We start from the raw sequence: 22,976 nt of genomic DNA, 5'->3' as shown, positions 1-22,976 counted from the left end.
TGAGTCAGAGAAAGATGTGCAAATGTCGATTTATATGGCCCAAGATTAACAACGACAAAGAAATGAAGCAATCCCAAGAGGGCCGTAGCACCTAATAACTCTTTTTTTTTTTTTTTCTATTTTATAGCACCCCCCACCCCCATCGCCCCACCTGAGCTCCTGGCTGTGGGCGCCACCTACCTGTGGATCAAACCCAACGCCAACAGCATCATCGGAGACGGGCCCATCATCCTGAAGGAGGTGGAGTACCGCACCACCTCGGGAAATTGGGCCGAGACCCACGTGGTGGACGCGCCCACCTACAAACTGTGGCACCTGGACCCCGACGTGGAGTACGAGATAAAGGTGTTGCTGTCTAGACCCGGCGAGGGCGGGACGGGACCTCCTGGACCGCCGCTGGTCACAAGAACCAAATGCGCAGGTATGTAATCAACAATGCTTTTTTTTTAAAAGATTTTTTTGGTTGGTCTACGAATGAAGGACATTTTGATCCAATTTCATGCTGCTTAGTCCAACGGGATTCTGGGGCCCCCTTGTCTTTGAAATCCAGTTGGATGCAACTGAGCGATTTGGGCTAAAAATGGATGCCACAAAACAAAATGGTGGACTTCTTGTGTGTTTTGCGGCATCGGTGCTTGAGACTTTTTTGTGAGTCCACTTGTGATAGTCATGACCACCAAATTTCATGTTGCTCCGTCAAACTTGCTTCTGGGGCAGAATTAAAGAAAAAAAAAAATTCTATTAAAATACAACTGACAGAGTGGGAGGGGTTAAACTTACATTTTCGTTTGCCCTGAAACAGTAAACGAGGTTTGACGACCGTACTTTTCCCGTGGTCTCCACGTGCAGCCGTTCTGACTTCCTTGAGTGTCTTTTGGGCATTTTTGGAGCGTGTGAACACAAACGTGATGAACGAGCGGCGCGGACACCAAACGGCGTCCGCCGAGGAAACGCCGCTGCAGCGGTGGAAATCAATCTTGCTGCCTCCCCTTCCTCCCGCCGCTCGGCCTCCTCGTCCTCCTTTTACGATTCCCCCCTCCTCTCTTGTGACTTTGGCTCTGCTTTTAGTCACCAACCAATCATCTTGCTCCTCATCGGTGGTCCTGATTTTGATCACTTTTGTCTTCCCGGGACTTGTTTGTTGTTTAAAACCAAAAGAATTTGAATTGGCTGAGCCATGATTGGTTGTTTGCAAAGCCCTGAGCAACTATGATGTCATTTTCAGTCAACAGGGTTGACAAAATGGCCACCATGTGATATGGTTAAAAATTTCCCCGCTTAATTCATATTTCAAAAACTCAATATGAATCAGAATTTCAACTAGTGGGCCGTCATTGAAAATATTCTTGTAAAGGCAATTTTTGAGTTGAGTTCCCCTTAATATAAAAAAAATAAATAAAATAGATACATTTAATATTTTTTTTAGAAACAAAAAGGCATTTTTTTCTCATAAAAAAAATCTGACTTTAATAATCTATGATTTTACACAAACACAATTATTCTTGGCAGATTACAACTTTTTTGTCAAGAGAAAAAAAAAATACAAATTATGCTCATTAGAAAATTACTTTCTCCTTGAAAAAAAAATAATCTTTTTTTGTACATTTTGGACTTAGTGGCTCAAAAAATACTCACTTAGTCAAATTAGCTTAGAAAAAAATACAACAGAAATAATGATTTGATTGTTCTGGGGGGGGGGACAAAACGGTCAAAGCATGGAGGCAGGTCGGAAGCGATGAGAAGTCGTTAAATGTGCAAGAAGAGAAAAGCGGCCAATGAGGAGGCGATTGACGCGGAGGCCGGTGAGGTCAAGCACCTGAAGGCGACGTCTAATTGGCTGACAAAGGAAGACTGACGGGCCCGCCGGCCCACCTCGGACCCGAAGGGAGTTGACGGCAAATGTCAGGCAAAACGTCGCAATTGGCCTCGTTAGGCCAATGTCCTTCAGCCAATTAGAGTTGGCCGCGTGCATCCCATTGCAAAGAGAAAGAAAGAATAAAAGGTCTTTTCCTTTTTTTTTTTTCCTCCTCCCGCTGGCTCGCCTGCGACGTTTCATAAAAAAAGACGCCGTAAAAAGCAAACGGATTGATGAAAGCCGGAGGATGGATGCGTCGTAAAGTCACATCAAAATGTCTTTTTACAAGTGCGCGCTCGTCAATCTTTACCGCTGCGGCACGATCGCTCTCAGGGCTTTTCATCTTGTTTTAGGACGATTGTTGTTTTACATTACTGAAGGAAACAGCAGACTGGTCGCCAGTCAATGTCAGGAAACGGTCATTTTAGGTAACCTCAAAACTGGGAAAAAAAAATGTTTTTTTCCTTAATCACGTAAAAGCGAAAAGAACAAAACGGAAACGGAAAAATCTTGCGTTTATAGAACTAACTACATTTATTACAAAAATATCCCTTGTTTTTGTCTTTGTCAATTCAGTTCATACATCAGCTTTGAGAGTTTTTTCAATGTTTTTATTTGGGTGTTGGTGTTTGTCCGTACAGGAAAAGAAAATTGTCAATGACTTGACTTTATTCCACAATACTTGGTGACTTTCTTTCGTCTTGCACTCAACAAATGCGCCATGTAGCAAAAGACAAACAAGCTAAAATTAATACTAAAACTAATCAAAACTAAACTGAAAAATGAAATTCAAACTAACTAAATTGTAAAAAAAAATTGAAAGGTAACAAATTAAAATTAAAGGTGAAAAAAATTAAAAGGGAAAAAAAAATTAAACGGAAAAAAAATTAAAGGGAAAAAAAAAATATATATCTATAATGAAAAATCCCAAACTATTATGATTTTGATGGTCATGGTGACTAATACTAGTGGTGCTATAGTGATGAAGGCGTTTGAGAGGTGGAGGTGTTTTGAAGACATTTTGAGCAAGATTCCAAATAATCTCACTCATAATCCCGTCAGACGCTTTCGGAAAGCCGACCTTCCAAATCCGGCGGCAGGCTCAAAAGGCTTCAAAAATGTTTTATTTTATTTTTTTTTAGCTGCAAAGTTTTGACGCCTGGTGACGCAAAGCCACTCAAGCTTGCGTCAACACGACGGCGCTATTTGAATAAAAAAAACGTATATATTTAAATAAAATACAAAAGTAATGTTACGGTGGCCCCGCCAGAAGTGGCAGATTTCATATTTAGCGGCTTCATACTGTATTGTTTCAGATGTCAAGATTTTTTTTTTTTTTTTAATTTTAGGCACAACTGAAAAATATTGCTGACGAAATATGACAAAAGCAAGTACCAGTTGATTTCACCGTCTGAATTTCTTTCGTGGGCCAGCATCAGCGAACTTGATGGCGTGCTCCCGAGGCCGGCGGGCCGCCCTTAACGTCGAGCTCTGTCCCAAACGCAAGCGTGCAAACGCCTTTCGTGACCACTTGATGCACTCAAAGCGACAAAATTTCAAGGGCAACGCGTGGAAATGCTGCAACCCCACCAAGCTGTTCGGGTCTTTAGCGTGTAGCGCTTGTTTTCGTCTTTGCCAAAAGTCCCTCAGATTGCCTTTTGCTCTGAATATTTCAAATCATCAAATATCGGCATACACACCCAAAAAAAGATTTTGTGTCTTTCCCGCTCACATCCCAACGCGAGGAGAAGTCACGCAATCTTTTTGTCCTGAACCATTCCTTCTCTTTCTTCTCTCTTTTCTTTTCTTGTGTAGCGTCGTGTTTAGTGTGTGCGTGTGTGTGTGTGTGTGGCCTCCCTCTACCCCCGTGTGCGCGTGCGCGTGCGTGTCTACTTTCCATGCGTCTCTTTTCCCCGCAGCTCTCAGTGCTCGTTAGACGCTGGACAAAGAACAGAGGGGTCACTCAAGTCTCTTAATGAGCTCGGCGCACACACACACACGCGCAACACAACGTGCTAGTTAGAACACGCGTGACACACACACACACACACACACTTGAGGCTGCGATCAGTGAGCTCGATTCATCTTGGTTGCATCCCTTGTGTGTCTGTGTGTTAAACAGAAAAAAGATTATTTTTTTTTCCAAACGTTGCTGTTTTTCCTCCAAGCATTTCCGACAATATTCCGCAACGTTCAAAAGCTCCGTTTGCCGACATTCTCCAACATCCCGCAACAGGTTCTAAAATTCAACAGCCTTCCCTAACGTTTTACGTTCTCCAACTTTATCATTGACAATGATTTTTTTTTTCAACATCCGCAAACATTCAAAAACATTTTCTGACATCATCTATAATCTTTGAGCATTCTGCAACGTTTTTGCCACTTTCAAGCAGGCTAACATTTTCCAACGTTGTGCTATTTCCGTCTAAGTGCTCAAACATATTAATCGAATATTCCGTAACGGTCTCAAAAGTTTCTACAACGTTCGACAGTATTTGCTAACATCCTCCGAAATCTTCTAACAGTCGACATTTTGCAGCATTAGCAATTTCTTCCCATCCTCGGACATTCCAGAAGCGTCCTTGGCCTTCTCCAACATTCTGCAACGGTCAACTTTTGCAACGTTCTTCAGCATCCTCCGACACTCTTCAATGTTTTCTGAGACTGAACCTTCTTACACATTTTCCAACAATTTCTGTTACTGAAGGCTGCAATTAAAAATTATTTTTAGAACCGATTAATCGATCAATGATTTCTTTGATGAATCGATGAATCGGGTGGAAAAAAAAAAGTTTTAGTTTCCATGACTTCATTCAAAAACAGTGCATCAACAGAAAATGTACCGTTGTAGATTCATTTTGATACAGAAAATCGACCAAGATTTTGTTGAATGTTTTTGGAAAAACCCAAAGAGTCTTTCATGGGGCTTCCACAAAAATTGGAGAATATTTTCAAATGAGTTGTGGAGGATTTAGACTTTTTTTTTTTTTTTTTACACTAAATTTCATCATGCAATCTTTCCAAATTTCAAAAGATTCCCCAACTTTCTGCAACGTGTCAAATTGCCAAAGTTTTCCAGACTTGTTCAACATTTGCCCCAAATTGTCTAAAATCTTCCCACGTTCTCCAACATCCGCCAAACTCGAACTTCCAAGTTCCCCAACAATTCCAAGATTCTCCAACATTGCTTCACGTCAACAGATATTTCGCTGCCGAATCTTCTCGAGAAAATCGGACAAAAGCATAACAGGAATGAAGTCGATGTATCTTTGTCGGCTCGTTTGAATGTTTTTAGTCTGCGAGCGCTGGTGCAGTCTGACATTCCCTTCACGCCTCATTGCTCGTCTCTTGACTCCTCTCCTCCATGTGAACATCCCGCCATCATTGGCCCTCCCAAGCCCTCCAGTCATCCTCCCCCTTTACTCCCCCGTGGACGCTAACTTTAGCCAAACTAGCTCGTTGCCCGGGAAACAAATCTGCCCCAACAGGCCAATTATGAAAGCGGACCAATTAAAGCCCAACCTGTGTGCTCTTTAATGCCTTTCATGCTGTCAGCCCATTGGCTACCACACAAACACGCACACACCGCACACACACGAGCGCTGTATATGAGGCATCGAAGACTGAAGATGATTTTTCACATTTTATCCTCAAGTAAGTTGCTCAGACACACAAACGCGCACACACGTGCACACGTATCCCGCTGGGCACACACAAACACGCACACCCCTGCTAACACACATATATGCACACACACAGACTGTCGGGTACCCCCCTACCCTCTCACACTTTGTCCTCAAATTAGATGCTCAGACACACACGCAGATGCACACACACACACATGAACATGTGGACACTTAATTGTAATATTTTATGGTATTTCATTTTTTTTTTATTTTACATTTTATCCTTGAATAAAGGAATCCAACATATTCAAACATAGACGTGAGCACACACATACTTGCCTTGTCAGGGGTTGGTCCACACAAGTATAGAGAGACAAACACACAAATGCACCCCCAACACACACACACACACACACACACACACACAGGCAATGTCTGTTGTTGCAAGGCTATCAGAAGATCCAATTTCTCCTTCATTAATGGTGAGTACAAGTGTTGGTGGCCCAGGCTTGTACTACCACACGCACACACGCACACACGCACACACATGAGGATTCCAATAGCCCCTCGTCTCGCTGCAGACGGCAGACATCAGTGGTGTGTAACTACAAAGGTGTGGCATGAATAGAAAGACACACTCCAGCGAGACGCCAATAAAGGCAACCTGAGAGAAATAACAAGACCTTCGTAAACTCCGTGCGAGCGCATGTGTGTAGCCGTTTGTGATATAGAACCGTTGGTGCTGAGTTGCAAGACGACAGCGGGAAGAATAAAAGGCAAACGCAGAAGCACAAAAAGACTTCAAAGCTGCAATTATGTTTGCCCTCTGGAGTTTATTGTCATTTTTACACAAGTTTTCAAGGAGGACCTGAACGCACCTCAACAGATGACGCGTCACTCGGCTCCTATTTGGAAGGCAAAATACACTTCCTTCCATCCATCCGTCCATCCATCCATGGAACACCTGGGGCTCGTTATCTTGCAACCAACCGAAGGGCTCATTTCAAGAAGTTAATCTGGGTGTGTGTGTCAATCTCCCACTGGGCTGCAAACAGTCAGATTATCCGTCCAGATTAGCTCCTCTCCGTCCAACTGCTGGATTAAAAGATGGTGGCTCTTCATTTGAGCAGTCAAGTGACTTTGGGAGGATTGGAGTTTTTTTTTTTTTTTTTTATCTTTTAGGAGGGCTAATCTTGCACAATCTGATTATTTGGCTGCGTCTCCTGCGGGATTGAGCAGGGTGGGACAACAAGATGCCGTGTGTGAGCAAATCCTTTTCTTTTCAGATTTGGTGAAGCAGCATGCGGCTCATTCGTCAGTGTTGATTCAAGTGGAGAAGAATGTGTTTGTGATCATGATCACATGATCGTGATCATCTTGTACGCGATCTCTCTTAGGAACTAGAAGGTAGAAGGACAACTCTTGATATGTTTGTGATTATGCTGTTTGGTCAGAAGACCCAGTGTGGTGCTCAGTGTTGTTAATAGTTTGGAATTTTGCATTGTCGTTCATTTTTATTTTGTTTTGACTTTTTCAGTGGGTTCTATTTTGGTTTTAAAGCAGTTGGTTAGGTTTTATTTTTGTAAAATGCTTCCTTTTATTAATTGGTTTTAGTATTAGTTTTAGTTTGATTGGTATTTATGTTGGTACGAGATAAAAAAAAAACTGTATTGTGTAGGAAAAGTATTATGTAGGAAAACAATAAACATAATTTTAAATAAAATGAATGAATTTAATAAAATTAATAAATGTAATAAATCAAATACGGCTACTGAATGACAGTCCACCCAAGTTAAAGTGCATACTACTGCTTCTAAAGTTTTAAATGCGTTAAAGCGTACCGTAAAAAAACATTCATGAGACTCAGGCTGAGGTGTGGCCTTTTTTTTTTTTTCTTTTTTTTTTTTAAATTTATTTATGTTTTTCTATATTTCTCTTCAATGGCCTTCTGTCCATTATTGTCAACAATAATAAATCCAAGTCCTTATTTGCATACTTTCCTTCCCTGGCTGCCAAATAGCCTCAAGTGGACTTGAAGATTTGTGGCTTTGGAGCAATCTTCCATCCCACCACAAGGCACTCGATTTGGTTTGTGACAGTCAGACAGATGGTTGTTTCTTTCAGCTGAAACTTCATGCGTGAACCAAAAAAAAAACAGAGTAGCCGCTGGTTAGTTTACGAGCTGAGGTGAGTGACACAAGAGGGCCAATCTCAAAAGCTATGAAAAATCCATTTATATTTTCTTGAAAACTTTTCATTTTATTATTGTCGAAAAATGGCAGAACCAACGGTGATGGCGTTTGCCTGTGTGTTGCATACGGCATTCCGTGCAACTGCTCTTTGCGACAGCTTCCAAATCTTTGGCCAAAAGTAGATTAGATGGATCCCGTCTGTAGATTACTTGCCAGGATTGTTTCCTTTAAGTCGGAACGCCGACTTCTTAAAACCAGACAGTCCTCGTGGGAGTCCTCAAACACGCCAAATTTGCGGACTACCACCGCCGCCCCCCTCTTTATAATCCTGTTGCCCGATACTCCGAAAATACCAAACGCAATCCCGTTCAGATGGCATTGATCTGCGTGTAATCCATCTTCTCAACGGGCTAATCTGGCGTGGACGCTTAAATCGATGTTCAAACTTCAAGCTTCAATGCACCACGGCAACATTGTGGAAGTTGATCAAATGGAATTGTTTCTTTCTTTCTTTTTGGTAGTGGCGGGGATGAACAGATTTGGGGGATTTGAACAAAAATCCAATTAAGCAAAAGTATAAGCCCCAATTTGTTTTTAATTTAAATTAATCTGTCATTTTGTCCCTTCATTTGTGTGCGGAAAAAAACGTTTAGTGAGGATATTAGCACGTCACACACACGACAATGAAACATATCGTTTGACAATTAAAAAAAAAAAAGAAATCGAGTGAGAATACATTTTGATTTTTAGAACCATTTCTATAATATTAATTATTTTTTTAATATAGAGATCAAATTACAATAAATTCACATTTTAAGAAAAAGAAATGCAGACATGACTTTTTTGGAGAAATAACATCTAATGTTATAAGAAGAAAATCCATATTTTCTCCAATATACTTAATGATGCGACTATCATTGTTTAAGAAATACAAATAAAGTTGAATTGTGTTGTATAAAAAGTTGACATTTATCAAGCTTTTTGATTTATATACAAAATTTGTCACAAATGTATACTATAATATTTAGTATAATAAATATAATAAAATTGCATCTTTTAGAAGAAAAAAAATTCATAAATTTGCTCTAATATTCCTTCATATTAGATCCACTGAAAAATTTCACGTCCTTGAAAGCATTTCGATTGCCGTGTGCTGATTTCAATTACTGCTTGCTGATCGTACTCGCCCCCCCCCTTTTTTTTTTCCATAACTTAATGAAATTGTAAAAGATTGAAATGCGGCTGTGTCTATTTCCCGTGTGGAATGGAATTAGAACCTCATTGCCGATTAGCTGGAAAGACTTGTCAGTTTTGTTCACAAAAACATGCGCTTTGACTCATTCGTTCGTTCGTTCATTCATTAGTGTAACATGGCTAGCGTTTGTGCGTGTGCGTGTGTGTGCGTATGTGTGAGAGAGACCCATGACTCTTTTGCAATAGCGGCAGATACTAATTAGCCACAACCCATCTTGAAAAAGTGGCATTGTGGGGGGTGGAACATATGGTGTGCAACCACAGTGTGTGTGCGTGTGTGTGCGTGTGTGTAAGCTGTTTTACTGTGACTTGTTGTTGCCGGAATTTAATTTATTAAGCAGAATGGGCTGCTACTTCTCATCAGAGTAATGTACTCTATGTCTTTAGGCTTGCTGAAGCAACATGTGCTTCTTTGCCATCGATTGTTTTCCATGGCTGCGTTTCACGTTACTTTGTCTACTCCATTCCTTGTTCTGATTTTGCCCTTTCTTCCTAGTGATAAATTAGAACTCTTGTTTTTTCACAATTGTATGTTTGTGATCAATTGTGAAAGCAGCTCAAATGTTAGTCAGAAGACCTGTCGCATTCCTTCTGCCCTTTAAATTTTCTACCTCCTTGTATTGTTTCTCTAAAGTACTGACTGTGTCCTCCAGATCCCGTCCACGGTCCACAGAACGTCAACGTCGTGGACGTCCGGGCGCGACTCTTGACGATCCAGTGGGAAACATTCGGTTACGCCGTCACACGATGCCACAGCTACAACCTCACGGTACCACCGCCCATCGCCAATCAGCATTTTCCTCTCGCATTTTGCTGGATGGAGGTGTCACAATATTTTTGGCCAGCAGGCGTGTTGACGTGGACTCTGTTACCCCCTACAGGTGCAGTACCAGTACGTGTTCAACCAGCAGGAGTTTGCATCCGAGGAGCTGATCCAGACGTCTTCTCGCTACACCCTGAGGGACCTCCGGCCCTCCGTCACCGTCAGGCTGCGACTTGTCCTGGCCAACGCCGAGGGCAGCAAGGAGAGCGAGGAGATCGTCAAGCAGACCGAGGAAGATGGTGAGACGGCGGGAAACGCCACACCGGAAAACACAACACCATCTTGCTGCCTTTATCATTTTTATCATTGATTCATTTTCAAATGAATCCACATTTGGTTCCTTTTTCACTGCCTCTTTGTGTCCCAATGCTTTTGTTCATGTGCGTTTTTTCTTCCTGTTGGTGTCCCAATATTTTTGTCCACACTACAAGCTCAGACACGTAGCTTGATTAAGAACAATCCGAAGAAACAACAACCCAAAAAAAATCAATCATGTAAAAAATAGTGAACACATGTTTTTCATAATCTGCAACGGACGTAATCCGGGCAACTGTTAGCGTAGTTTAGCATCATTCCCCACAGGCATGGTTGACAACATGACCAAAGATTGCGCTCGACCATGTGGATTACTGCGCGTCATCACTGAGGAGATACAGACCACGTGCGCAATGATAAAAAAAAAAATAATAATAAATCGGTTTGTTTTATTTTTATTTGATTTTTTTGTTAATTTTTTTAACAATTATTTGGTGACAAAAATACAAATAAATACTTTAAAAATAATAATAATAATAATAAAATGCTTTTAAAACAAAACAAAAATACAGAAAAAAAATATTTCAGCACGTGAATGTGAACTTCGAGGAGGGAGGGGAGAAGTGGCAGAAAAACAGGCCAAATTCCAGATCAATAATAATAAATAAATGTTAAATGTCACTAGTTAATAAAGGTAATATTAAATAGAAATTAATGCAAACGTGTTGAATAGAAATCAACTCAATTAAATGAATGATAAATGCATTCATGTCGTTTCATTTCGATGCAACATCGACAAAACTAATGAGCCACCTCTTATCCTTGAAAAATGCAGTTTGGGCGTCGTGTACGCGCGACGTCATTAGAATTCCAACTAAGCGCCAATGAGGCTCCAAAAGTAGGTTGAGGCCAGGATCAAACGCAAAATGTTGGAAGAAGACGAGAGGAAGATCCTCGCAAAGGACAAATCAACTCCTTTATTTTCATATTTTCCAAGTCGTCTTCACCCATCTCCACATGAAAGAGACGTTTCGTGCGCTCAGCTCTCGTCAGCCGCTCGGGTTTTGCGGCCGCGAGACAAACCAAAGCAAATTGATTTCATGCTTGCTAAAAAGACAATTTCAATCAACCAAAAAGTAGGACTTGATAAGATTTTTTTATTTTTTTTTAGAGACAAAAGAAAAAAAGCAGCAGGTCCTTGCTTGCCAAGCTGGAAGTTAATCAAGTTTAGGTCAGCGCATTCAATTCACGCGCACGCACACACACACACACGCACACGTGCCTTTTAACACACTCATAAACATGCATCCTTTAACACATATGCCCACAAACATCTTTAACACACAAACACGAAACAACACGCAAACACACAAGCCCCCCCCCCCCCCCCCCCCCACACACACACACAGAGCCTTGTAGACACGCACGCAGCGTTGAATGATAAGGTGGCGAACGTAAAGGACAGAATCTAATTGCGTTTCTTTGTGCGACTGATTTGATTTGCAGCGCGGCCTCATCAACACATTTTAATTACCAAATGAAAATGGTCTTTGTAGCGCTTTGCAGGCTATTTGTTAACGTGTCCGTCTCCGGAAAAACATTCTTCATTACATGGCGAAGGTGTCGCCGCAGCGCCACTTGATGGATCGCACTCATTACGCCCTTTAAAATGCTTTAAATCGCCTACAAATTTGATTTCACTTTGTTCTTTTTTTTTTTTTTTTTTTTTTTTTTTTTACCCCAAAACAAATCAAAACTTGTTCCAACCAACCGATATTTTTGGACTTGATTGTTGAACTTAGCATCCTTTTTCTTAAAGTGGTAGGAAGGAAAGGATAGGTAGGATTAAGACGGCAGGTTGGCAGGTAGAAAGCAGGTAGGTCAATGGGTAGGTAGCTAGGAAGCAAGGTGGCTAGGAGATAGGAAGGTCGCAAGGATGCAAAAGTGTCACGCACCAAATCGTGTGCTTGTCCTTGCCAGGCGTTCATCCCCAAAAACAAAACCGGCTTGTTGCTAGGCAGTTTTCACAAGTGTATCGTTATGGTTTGCAGTGCCCGGCTCCGTGCCCAAGGAGTCCCTGCAGGACACGCCCTACGAAGACAAGATCTTCCTGCAGTGGAAAGCGCCCAACGAGACCAACGGAGTCATCACCCAGTACGAGGTGAGTCCAACGCCCAAACGCACTCTCGTTGGTCGGCTGGAAGGAGATGTTTGACGCCGCAGATGGCTGGCGCCAAGTTAACATGGGCCAGCTTCATGTTTTCTGAGAAGCCAATCAAAATGGTCAAATATTTTTTTATTTATTTTTTTTAATGGCAACATGTCTTTACCGAAATGTGTCCCAAATTGATTTCACTTCATGTGGCGATACTGAGCTCCTCATCACATTCAAGTCTCACAATTAACTCATTTACTGCCATTGACGGCTAAAGACGTCCGATCTTTTTTTTTTTTCCATTCGCCCGGTAGTGAATGTTTCATTCTGATTTGAGTCAGAAAATTTGTATTCGTCCATCTCTTTTCCAATTTGAATCCGCACATCCCATTGTTACTCAGAACAGAGCTTCCACAAATAACAAACCACATGCTGCTTCACCAAGGCCTGCTGTGCTCTTTTTTTGCATCACCTCCTTCTCGCCTCTTTGTCTATATTTTGTCCGTCCACTTGTTTCTCCAGCAACTCGCTTTACCTCCGCTCACGTCTTGAACAACACCCTCTTGTTTTTTTACCTTGCTTTCATTAATGCAGGGCCGCGCGCCCGCCGTCATCATCTACTAAACATATCACAGCCCTGGCACAATGCTCCCCATTAGCGATAATGACGATAATTACACCTATTGTGGGATTAAAGGCATCATCTGCTACATCTAAAGGCCTCTGTTGTCTCTTGTGTCTTCTCTTTTTAACCCGCCTTTGCTTTGGAGGATCGGACCCCCTTGTCCATGCACAATGGGCTGGTGGGGGGTGGGGGGGGGGGCTGGGAGATGAGTGCAGGTGGAGAGCGAGCAGTGAGGAGAGATAAGCCAGCGGTAGAAGAAGAAGCGCTTGCCATGATACGTGAATGCAAATCCATCTCCTCTCTTAAATGTGTTGAGATAATTGCGGCTAATTACGGGATTAAAGCGAGTGTGTCGGGCGGAGGCTGGCCAGGGGAGAGGAGGGGGGCGGGGCCTTTGGAGGCTTTCTTGTATAGTTTGCCACTGAAGTGCAATATTTCTACATGGAAATGCAATAGTTGATGACAAAAGGTTTTTGGGGTTTTTTGTACAAAAATGCCACATTTGGCAAGTGAAATGTTTTGGCACAAAAAAAAAAGGGGGTCACTTAAAAACACTTGACTTCACAAAAAGCTTTCTTCTCTAGGCTACAGAGATGGGAAATGGCCTTCTTATTTTCCCATTAAAATAATGCACAGAAATGCAAGAATTGATTACTGTTTTTGTACAAAAATGATCTTTTTTGCCCTTCAAGAGCGTAATTATTCAACAAATTGTACGGTCCACTTTTGCCCTGCCAAAAATTATCTCTGAATAAAAATGACAGATCGTACTTGCTGGACTACAAGCGGATGCTTATTTTCCCCTTGCGGCTTTTAATTTTAATGCGGTTTATTAATGATTTTTTTTTTTACTGACCAGCCTTCATGCAGCCAACACATCACAGGTGTCAAACATGTGACCCGGGGGCCAGATCTGGCCCGGCCCATCATCTTGTGTGGTCCTCCAAAGCAAATTGTGTGCATCCGCTTCATGTCTGTTGCAAAATTTGTGTTGCGATATTGCTAGCATTCAAATAATGCAATAATATGTGGAAAAAAAATGATTTGGTCTCTGATGTTAAATGGTGCCATCATTACATTTCTTTTGCTTCGCAGTCATAACGGCTCCCAGAAGAAAAAATTAGTTTGACCCCCTTGCAATAGATTTTGCGATTTAGTCTTGTGACACCTGATCAGTGAAATCTCATTAAAAGCTCCCTTAACTGCAATGTCGTGCCATCAAGAAGCCACAAAAATGCTAAATTGACCCCCAAAAATATTTTTAACACACACACAAGGCAATGAATATTGTCAAAAATGTAATAAGATTGCTCAGGTAAACGCAATATTTTGCTCACAACATAAAATGGAGTTGAGCTTGAAAGGAGAAGTGTGAGGAGCCACAAGGCTGCGCGACAAGAAGCGGAAGCCAGGAAAGCTACCTGAATGCAAATCCGTCTTGAGATCATTACGGCTAATTACGGGATTAAAGCGAGCCATCCAGCCAGCCCGTGAGCGAGCGAGCGAGAGAGCGAGCGAGAGAGCCAGCGCCACATAAAAGACGGCAGACGTGATTGCAAAAAAAAAAAGCAGCAAAGACAGAATGGAAGTGACAGCTTGAAGGGCGAGCGGACACTCTCGTCGTCTAGTTAACCACAAAAGTGACTTTTTTGTCAACAAAAACTTGACAGTTGACCACAAAAAGTTGCAATTTGCCTCAGGTGTTTTGGCTCCAAAACACATTTTTCACCCAAATGATATTTTGCCATTAAAATGTCTAATATGTGTTTAACCATTTCAATTGCCATTTGAAAAAAAATATTTGCTCACAAAAAGGCCATGTTAGATTGCAAAATGTTCTATTTTGCCATGACCAACTTAAAAAAAAAAAAGTTTGCACATCTTCTAAACTGGAAAAGTCAGTCAAATATATATATAATATATAATATAATAAGTATTTGTGCACGAAATTGTCGTAGCTTAGCGCAAAAATCATCCCAACACGGCACTTTGCTCCGTCTTAACGTCGAATTCACAAAAAGATTTTGTTTTACTATTTTACGCAAAAACATGAAAGAGCAGGAGTGAGAAAAGGAACGATGCACTCTTGCCACATGGTCTGGATTTGCCACAAAATAGTTAACAGGACGTCGCGCATTTATTTTGCCGACTTGCAATCGCTATCCACAACCGCCGATCACATCATGACCTCGCCCGTCCCGATTTTCATCCACTCATCCGAACATTGAAGGCCTGACCGCTCTTCCGTCATACCCGACTACAACCCATCTTACCGACCCTCCCGTCGTTATTTTTCCCGCATCCCCGCCACGGATCATCCAATCATGAAGCTGGGCCGGCCCACCCGCAAGTCCAACAAAAGTCTGGTGGCTTTACTTGTGCTCATTGTGAAACATCCTGCATCGATTTTCTCTTTGTGCTGTTGATTTGTTGTGGGCATCCCTCCCCCGAATAAAAGCGGGGGGGGGGGGGGGCGGACCCTGCTGCGTGTAGCAGCAAGTGGTCGACGTGCAAAGACAGCAAGCATCAATGAAAAGCTGCAACAAAGAGCAAGCAAATAATGTGAGAGCTGCTAATTGGCAGCGGGAAAAATGTCACGTTTTGCACAAGAAAGGCCGTCAATCAATTGCCTATTTATAAAACAGCCGCAAGACGACTCAGCAGCCTTGAACGAGGCAAACGCATCAAGAATTCGTCATTTAGATCTACACGAGTTTGCCATCACCACTTTGCGCTTCACATTTTGCGCGATTTTCCAAAATGACCCGCACGCCACTTGTGTGAGGCGTGCTGGTCATTTGACTTTTCATGTCCTTGAGTTTCAAAAAGTGTCTGCTTCACTTTCTAGCTGCTAAGCAAAAAGCCGCTGGCTTCTTAATCCGCCACAAACTTACTGGGAATAACTCGCAACTCACGCAGGAATTTAATCAATCACAACAATCCGTACGGGCAACGCTGCATTCAGTGCAGTGGCTGCGCCGCTAAACTTGTCCCACTCTCCAGTATCGCTCGTTTTTTACAACAATATAGTCAAGCCGCCCCCCCCCCCCTCTCCCCGCCGCCTGTCCTTGTGCACACCGCACGCTCAACTAAACTTGAAGTACACATTTTGTAAAAAATGTGAAATAATAACGTCAGTGTGCACTTTGTTTGCCGTTTCTGTACGACCCCCTCGCAAAGGTTTGCTGTGCATTTTTTGTTTGTTGTCCAATGTGCGTTGATTGTCCAGCAGCATCGTGTGATGCAACATGGACCCATTCCTGTGTTGAAAGTTGAAAATGTTGAGTGAAATATATCGAGATAGAGGAGTATTTTTCTGCTCTGGTGCAATTTTCCAAGCTAAACAAATTCATTACTAGAAATCCAATCAAGCCACACGTAAAATTAATGCAGCCAATTAAATTACATTGAAGTTGCCTGTTTTGCATATTTAATTTTTGTTTTGTTATTTAGCATGAATCAAAGGGGAAAGAACTGTTAACTCATTTACTGGCACTGACGGCTAAAGACATCAAAGATCCTTTTTTTTTGGTAGTGAATGAGTTAATGAAAACTTTTGCATATATATTAACATATACATGTTATTTTATGTTTATCCTGTTATTATTTGCCAATGAATCAAGTAACCAATTATAATATATAGATCAGGCGTGGGCAAACTACGGCCCGGGGGCCACATGTGGCCCGTTAAACGTTTTAATCCGGCCCGCTGAATTTGAAAAAAATTAAATGAATTAATCTTGTTAATGTTTTATTTACTAAATACTGTGGTTTTTCAAAGACATATATTGTTGTAATGCTTTCATTTAATATAAAAAAAAAAATAATAATAATAAATTATATTAAAAAAAAATTTCTCCGATGAGGTGAGGTTACCAAAACATTCCATCCATCTGCTCCTGGTCCGGCCCCTCTGTCAAATTTTAGACAATCAAAAAGTTTGCCCACCCCTGATATAGATTATTAAATAAAAAAAAAATGCAAACAACTAAGTGAATGCAACAATTATTACATAACCCTTGATAATATTCATTGTCCCAAATCAAAGCAAGAAATGTACTTTGTGCAAGTGCACGGCTATCTAAAGTCCCTTTGACATGATTGGTCTCCTTTCAGTGTGAACTCGCCCAAATAAAGGAGCTAAACTTGTGGCCTTAACTGAGGCCGATTTCCTCGCAAGATGTCAGAGCTGCAAAAGAAAATGTTTCTTCCTTATTGTATGTTCTCTGCTGCATTGTTCCGTCGTCAGTGATGGAGTCGATTTCGTCAGGCTTTCAAGTCCTTGAGCCGCTGACCTCATTTAGTCTGTCACGCTGCCTCTTTTGGCCTACAGGGGCGACGGCGCGCTATCGCTTACACCTGTGTCAACTCTTCTGGGCCCGTCTCACATAGTCATCACAGAAGCCGGGCTGGCTCGGCCCCAGTCCCTGCGGAACATCTCGTTCGGTAAAAGGCTTCAAATTTCTGCATTGCTGCAGTTCTCAGTTCAGCAAAGCAGCAGGAAAAAGAAAAAAAATAATAAAGCGGCGGCGGCGAGTAGCCAGGAATCAGTCCAACCTCAGGCGTGGCCTTATTTCTTGTTTACTTTTTGTGGCAGTAGGGGGTGCCGATGAAGCTCGACAAAATGGCACGTTTGTTGTAGGCCAGACGTTTGGTCAAAAAACAGTGGCCCTCTTTTTGTGCTTGGCTCATTTAAATTTTTTTGTAGGTCTTCTCATAATTGAAAAGCCTACCTAATTTTATGTCACAGTGAATTTTGGGGTCAAGTTAAAAAAATAAATAAATCCGTATGGCACTACAGGCTGCTGCTGCCAAGCCTCTTCTGATCAAAATGGTGGACCTCTTGTCTTTTCAGAAAGACTTTTTTGTGGGTGTTCTCATGATCGATCTGTCTACCACATTTTATGTTGCTCAATTAAACTGGCTTCAAAGGCTGATCCCCCCAAAAAAAGGATCTCTGCCTGAAACGTCCGCTTTCAACCCAAAATGGCCGACTTTCTGTACATTGTGTGGCTTGACTCTTTGAAACCTTTTTTGTCGATCTACTCATCATGATGCTCATTACTACCAAATTTCATGTCGTTTAGTCAAACTGGCTCCGGTGGCTGAATTTTCTCTCATGACTCCCAACGTGAGAGTCTACAGATCCCATTTTTTTGCCAAATCCAGAGACAAAGCCGTGAATTCCCTGATGGCATGTAGCAGTTTTCTTTGATCAATGTTCCTTGCAATCCAATGACAAGAACTTTTCTGAAGCATAATGGTTTAGTTCTGTTCCAGGAATCCATTTCTACAGGCAAACAAAAGATACTGCCCATGTTCTTTTGCACGTAAATGCCACAGACGAAAAAAAAAAAAAATCAACAAAAAAAAAAAAAAGTATTGCGCTTGAGTGGGCTGGGAGAGAAGAGCAATGTGCACTGAAGTGCTTCATGAACACGCTTGAAGGAGATCTTCAATGGCCCTCTGATGCCTTCAGTCCCTTGGAGACCGGGTCCAAGTGTCCTTGAGCAAGACACTTTTATGGCCCCGATGAAGTCTTTCACACCGGCGTGGGAGAGTGTGTGTGTGCGTGTTAGCGTGAACGAGGCCGAGGCGTCTGCTCTTTAAGTACCATTAAGGGAGCGCCGGTGCCGTATGAATGCATCCATCTCCATTTCGCCACACGCAATTATCCACTATGCGCTCATTCGTCAGGAGCACGACAACTTGCCTGCCCGGCGGACAAGCTCAAATCATCCCAGCCAATCACACGTCACAAAGACAACGCGGCTAAATAGCGCCTGGTAGCTAAATGGCAGATACGTGGCGCGTAAATGTCAGTCACATGTTGGCTACGTGGCATTCACGCTGTCAGGTACATGGCAGCGTTACATGTCGGTCACATGTCGGTTACGTGGCAGCTGCACCTCAAGTCAAAGTCAAATGTCAGCTAGATGTTGATTAAACTTCAGATCAACGTCAGTTGCAATGCAGATTGGTATCAGGGAAATGTTACAGGATATCGATTAAAATTTTCAAAATCGATGTGATTCGATGCTCAAGGGCCCGATTCGATTTTTCGATTCACGATTCATTTGAATTGATTTTCGATGCAATCAAATATTTCACGCAGGACCAATTTTCATTAGAACCGATGCTGCAATGAATACAAACCTCTTGCTGTAACTGGGTGCATTTAGTAAAAATATTCTTTCCATTTAGAATTGAAGCCAGTGCAGTTACATTACCGTATTTCCCGGACTATGAGCCGCTACCTTTTTCCTCGATTTTGAACCATGCGGCTAGTACACTGGTGCGGCTTTTCTGTGGATTTTTCTTTTACCTCTAGGGGCGCAGAAAATATGCTAAATAAATTGCAATTTTTTTTCTCTTGGGTCTGTTCTGTATTAATTAGCAAAGTTGTTGCTGTGTTAAAGGGCACTTTTTTTAACAATTGGTTTGTGTACCTTTATGTGCGTTCAAAGTACAAAATTACATGCAATAAACAACTCATTTTTTTCAACATGAAAAACTGCGGCTTATAGCTTATACGCAGGTGCGCCTTATAGTCCAGAAAATACGGTGATCATGAACGTTACATGAACTGATCAAAACAATACCTACAACTGCTTTCACGCTTGTTGGCGCTGACCTCACTGCTTCCGCCATTTTGTTTTGATTCACAACTTTCACGTCGCGACCAGATCTCGAGTGACGCGTGAAGTCATGTAAATTTGGGAGGAAAAAGACATTAAAAGTTTCGATTTATGGGTTCATAAGTCGATAACGGGCTATGAAAAGGAAAATTGATTGAAATCGATAAAATTATTATTGTTTTTCTTCTTTTTTTTTTTAACCCAGTCGCATGTCAATAGTGCCGAGTCCACTTCCTGTTGAGAAAAAACAAAAACAAACAAAAAAAAAAAACCTGAAATATATAACTGTGATCAACTTTCCCCGAAATGCTGGCAGGCCGCCTCAGCCGATCCGAGCGGCGGATGAAGCGATTGCGTCGGCTCTCGCCCAGAGATTAGCATCGCAGCTGCTCCTGGCGTTTGATGATCATTGCTCTACCGCTTGTTGTCTTTGCGCTGCTCTCTCGTGTTGACCGTTGACGGCTCGACTATGTGGGGCTCGCCAACGTGATGCCCGCGGACGCATGTCAAATTACATGGCAAATTCATGATAGATAAGTTGCACTCTCTTTTTTTCTTTTTTTTTTTTTTGGAATTAGCTTTGAGGCTAGCTCACATAACCCAGACACTGAAATCTCATTTGGTAGTGCTTGAGTTTTTCATGTGGCGTGAGGCGTGTAAACAAACCGTTATTTTTTTTCCCCCTCCTTTTCCCGCGGCATTACACAACTGCAGGGCCGAGGAGGAGGTGTTTCACCACCAATTTAGCTGCGAAGCGTGGGCGTCAACGCCGCAGAGACGCTGCCCAGCGAGCCCACCGAGGCCTCCTTCCTGCCAGCTCGGCTGCACGCCTTTAATTTGCTAACAAGGACTTTTTTTCTTTTTTTTTATGTCGTTCTTTACCTTTTTTATACGCATAATAGCTTCTGACGTCTGGCTGCTATCGCTTTCAACATAATCCTGTCAAACGTGAACTAATAATTGATTGAAAGTCCAAATTATTTTAACCACGAAGCCTTTGTCCCTTCTAAACAAAACAAAGCAAAAAATATTTGGCAGTTCCTTGACAGATACACGACAGACACATGACCAAACCGTGTCAGCTTGATGCATTGAAACGGCAATTACACGGCGGATAAGTGGCATTTAAGGTGGCAGTTACATAGCAGACACATGTTAATCACACACAGGTAATTAGATGGCAGTCCGGTGTCAGATAACTGGAAAACCGTCTGGTTGCATGTCTTGCGTGGGATGAACATTGCTTCTCAAGGAAAACAATTTCACACCCGATGACGATGATGATGATGTAGTTGAGGCTTCACAAACTCACAAACTAAAACAAGCGCCACATACGCTATGTTTGGCAGCATCGATGGAAAAAGGTGATTTTCTGGTGGAGTTGTCCTGGTTTGCATTCTTATTGGTAATCAATAGCCGCCCCCCCCTCCCCCCCAGGGAGGCTGATTTAGTAAAGCATACACCCGCCGCCTTCTTTTATAAAGATGCTTTTATTGGCTGTTGATGATGAGCGCCTCTGCTAGCAGCGCATCTATATATATTAGAAAAAAAACAACAACAACAAAAAAAATACACGGGTATAAAAGATCAATTGCACTCTTGGAAACAACAGGAGGAGCAAAACACACGGTGTGAGTTGGTGTGTTTTTTCTAATAAAAACAAACGCCAGCAATCATAAAAGATGGAAAATGAAAAAAAAAAAAAAAAAGTCAAGTGAAATAAGGTTGCTGCTGCCGCTGTTGTAGTATACACATCCCACGGCACAGCCTCGTAAACATTGTTTATGACGCACACACACACACGCACACACACACACAATTGAGCAATAGCTTCTTCGAGTTGCAAGGGTCCAAGCGCAGTCCGCCGCCTTTGTCGTCATTAGGCTCAATAATGACGGACACTAGATCATAGGAAACAACGCTGGCTTTGACAGCTTATTAAAAAGACGTCTCGCACGTTTTAATAAATGTCAATACTTCTTTATTTCCCCTTGATGAACTCACCAGAGGCAGGACAGGACTTCTAGCGGGAAGGGTCAGCTCGTGGCCACGGTGCGACTCATCTCGGAACTTGAAACGTCAACGAAAGTCACGCGGGCGCCAAAAAACGCACGGCTTCCTTCATAGAATTAAGAATCTGAAGTATATAAGAGAAGTATCTTGCCGCTGTCGTTAGGTGCCAATTACTTCTCCGGTTGTCGCCGTCGAGTAAAAAGCCAAAGAAAAAGCAATTCAAAGTGGCAACAGACCCAGCAGATGATGTTTGATTGCGGCAGCCTTTCAACGGCGTAAATGCGTATCGACCGCGTGGGCGGGGCGCGCGTATTGCCGCTTGCCGGCTTTTTTTATCAAGCAAAGGTTTTGTCCCGAGAGGCGTTGACTTGTTTAGCGGCGCTGGAGTTAAATGCCAAGCAAAGAAGACCAAAGCGTATTGTTTTTATGTGAAAAAAAAAAATCAAAAGCGGCCGAGGTCCATCAATTCAGAGCCAGGATGACCTCCGCCAACGCCTGATGAATGACTTTTGAAAATGTCAACTTGACGGAGACTGCTGAATGTGCGGCGGCAACGGCCATTCGCTGGGGATGTAGCCGCCAAAACGTTAGCTGCACCCGAGTCGAGATGCCGTCTGGTTCTTTCACTTCTAAACTCATTTTACAAAGGCTCTGCGAAGTTAATTCATCGATTTTTTTTTTTTTTGAAGTCCACAATCTTGGAGCACTAGGTTGCTTGATAGCCAACATGTAGACGGTGGCTTCCCCCTTGTCATGCTTTAGAGTGCCTCATTGTCGCCCATGAGTGTGCGCGTGTCATAGAGAGAAGGCGGAAGAGAGAGATTTAAAAAAAATCTAAAAGTCAGATGTCACACCCAGCGTTTGTAAAGGGACTTTGTAGTGGCGTGGTTGCTTTAGAGCGCCTCGTTGTCTTTCCATTTGTGTGCGCGCATGTGGTGGAGAGAAGGTGGAAGAGCAGGGCAAAAAAAAAAAAGTAAAAGTCTTAAGTGACAGACCAGGGTGTTGACGGACTTCGCACTGACGTCGCCGCTTTAGAGCGCCTCGTCGTCAACTGTGAGTGTGCACAAGAATATTATATAGCCACTCAAGAGCGCCTCCTTGTTGGCTGTGTGCGTGGTCACTCATCATGGAGAGAAGGCGGAAGAGCCAAACATTTTTTTTTTTTAAGTCAGACATGACAGCCATTGTGTGGACCGAGGCTTTGCGCTGGCATGGCCACTTTAGAGCGAGTGCCTCACGTCTTTCTTTGACGCCTTTGCACTGTCTGATGATGAAAGACATGCACGTGTTGACTTCAGCCACATGCTGCTTCACCAGGACATGATTTTTTTATGATTCCAGCTTGCAATGTAGGTGTGCGGTGGTGTACTAAAATGTTTCAGATGAGTCACCCGTCTGTCTCTTGTTGTGCTTGTTGTTCCCACCTTGCCTCCGCACTTGCGTTTTACCCGATTCTGAGGCTGACGTTGAACTATTCATGCACATGCCACGCTCACGCAGGCTCACATATACATGAAATTTGGTCGAGGTGGCTAAACTA

At 42.4% G+C, this 22,976-nt stretch overlaps 1 protein-coding gene across 2 annotated transcripts in view; it reads left to right on the top strand.

The window, feature by feature from the left end:
* The window catches only part of ptprt (protein tyrosine phosphatase receptor type T), a 107,929-nt gene that overhangs the window by 28,570 nt on the left and 56,383 nt on the right, over window positions 1–22,976 (top strand). For both annotated transcript variants that reach the window (XM_088308306.1, XM_088308307.1), the window contains exons 8-11: window positions 128–421; window positions 9,581–9,696; window positions 9,809–9,989; window positions 12,057–12,166. In XM_088308306.1, coding sequence (XP_088164432.1) covers window positions 128–421; window positions 9,581–9,696; window positions 9,809–9,989; window positions 12,057–12,166 — 701 coding nt within the window. The remainder of the gene's footprint in view (window positions 1–127; window positions 422–9,580; window positions 9,697–9,808; window positions 9,990–12,056; window positions 12,167–22,976) is intronic.

Source organism: Idiotropiscis lumnitzeri, chromosome 11 (assembly GCF_059441095.1).
Source record: "Idiotropiscis lumnitzeri isolate Australia: NSW breed Sydney's pygmy pipehorse chromosome 11, RoL_Ilum_1.0, whole genome shotgun sequence".
In the NCBI taxonomy this organism is placed as follows: Eukaryota; Metazoa; Chordata; class Actinopteri; order Syngnathiformes; family Syngnathidae; genus Idiotropiscis; species Idiotropiscis lumnitzeri.
The sequence above is the reverse complement of the archived record's forward strand: the minus strand, read 5'-3'. Positions and strand labels throughout refer to the sequence as shown.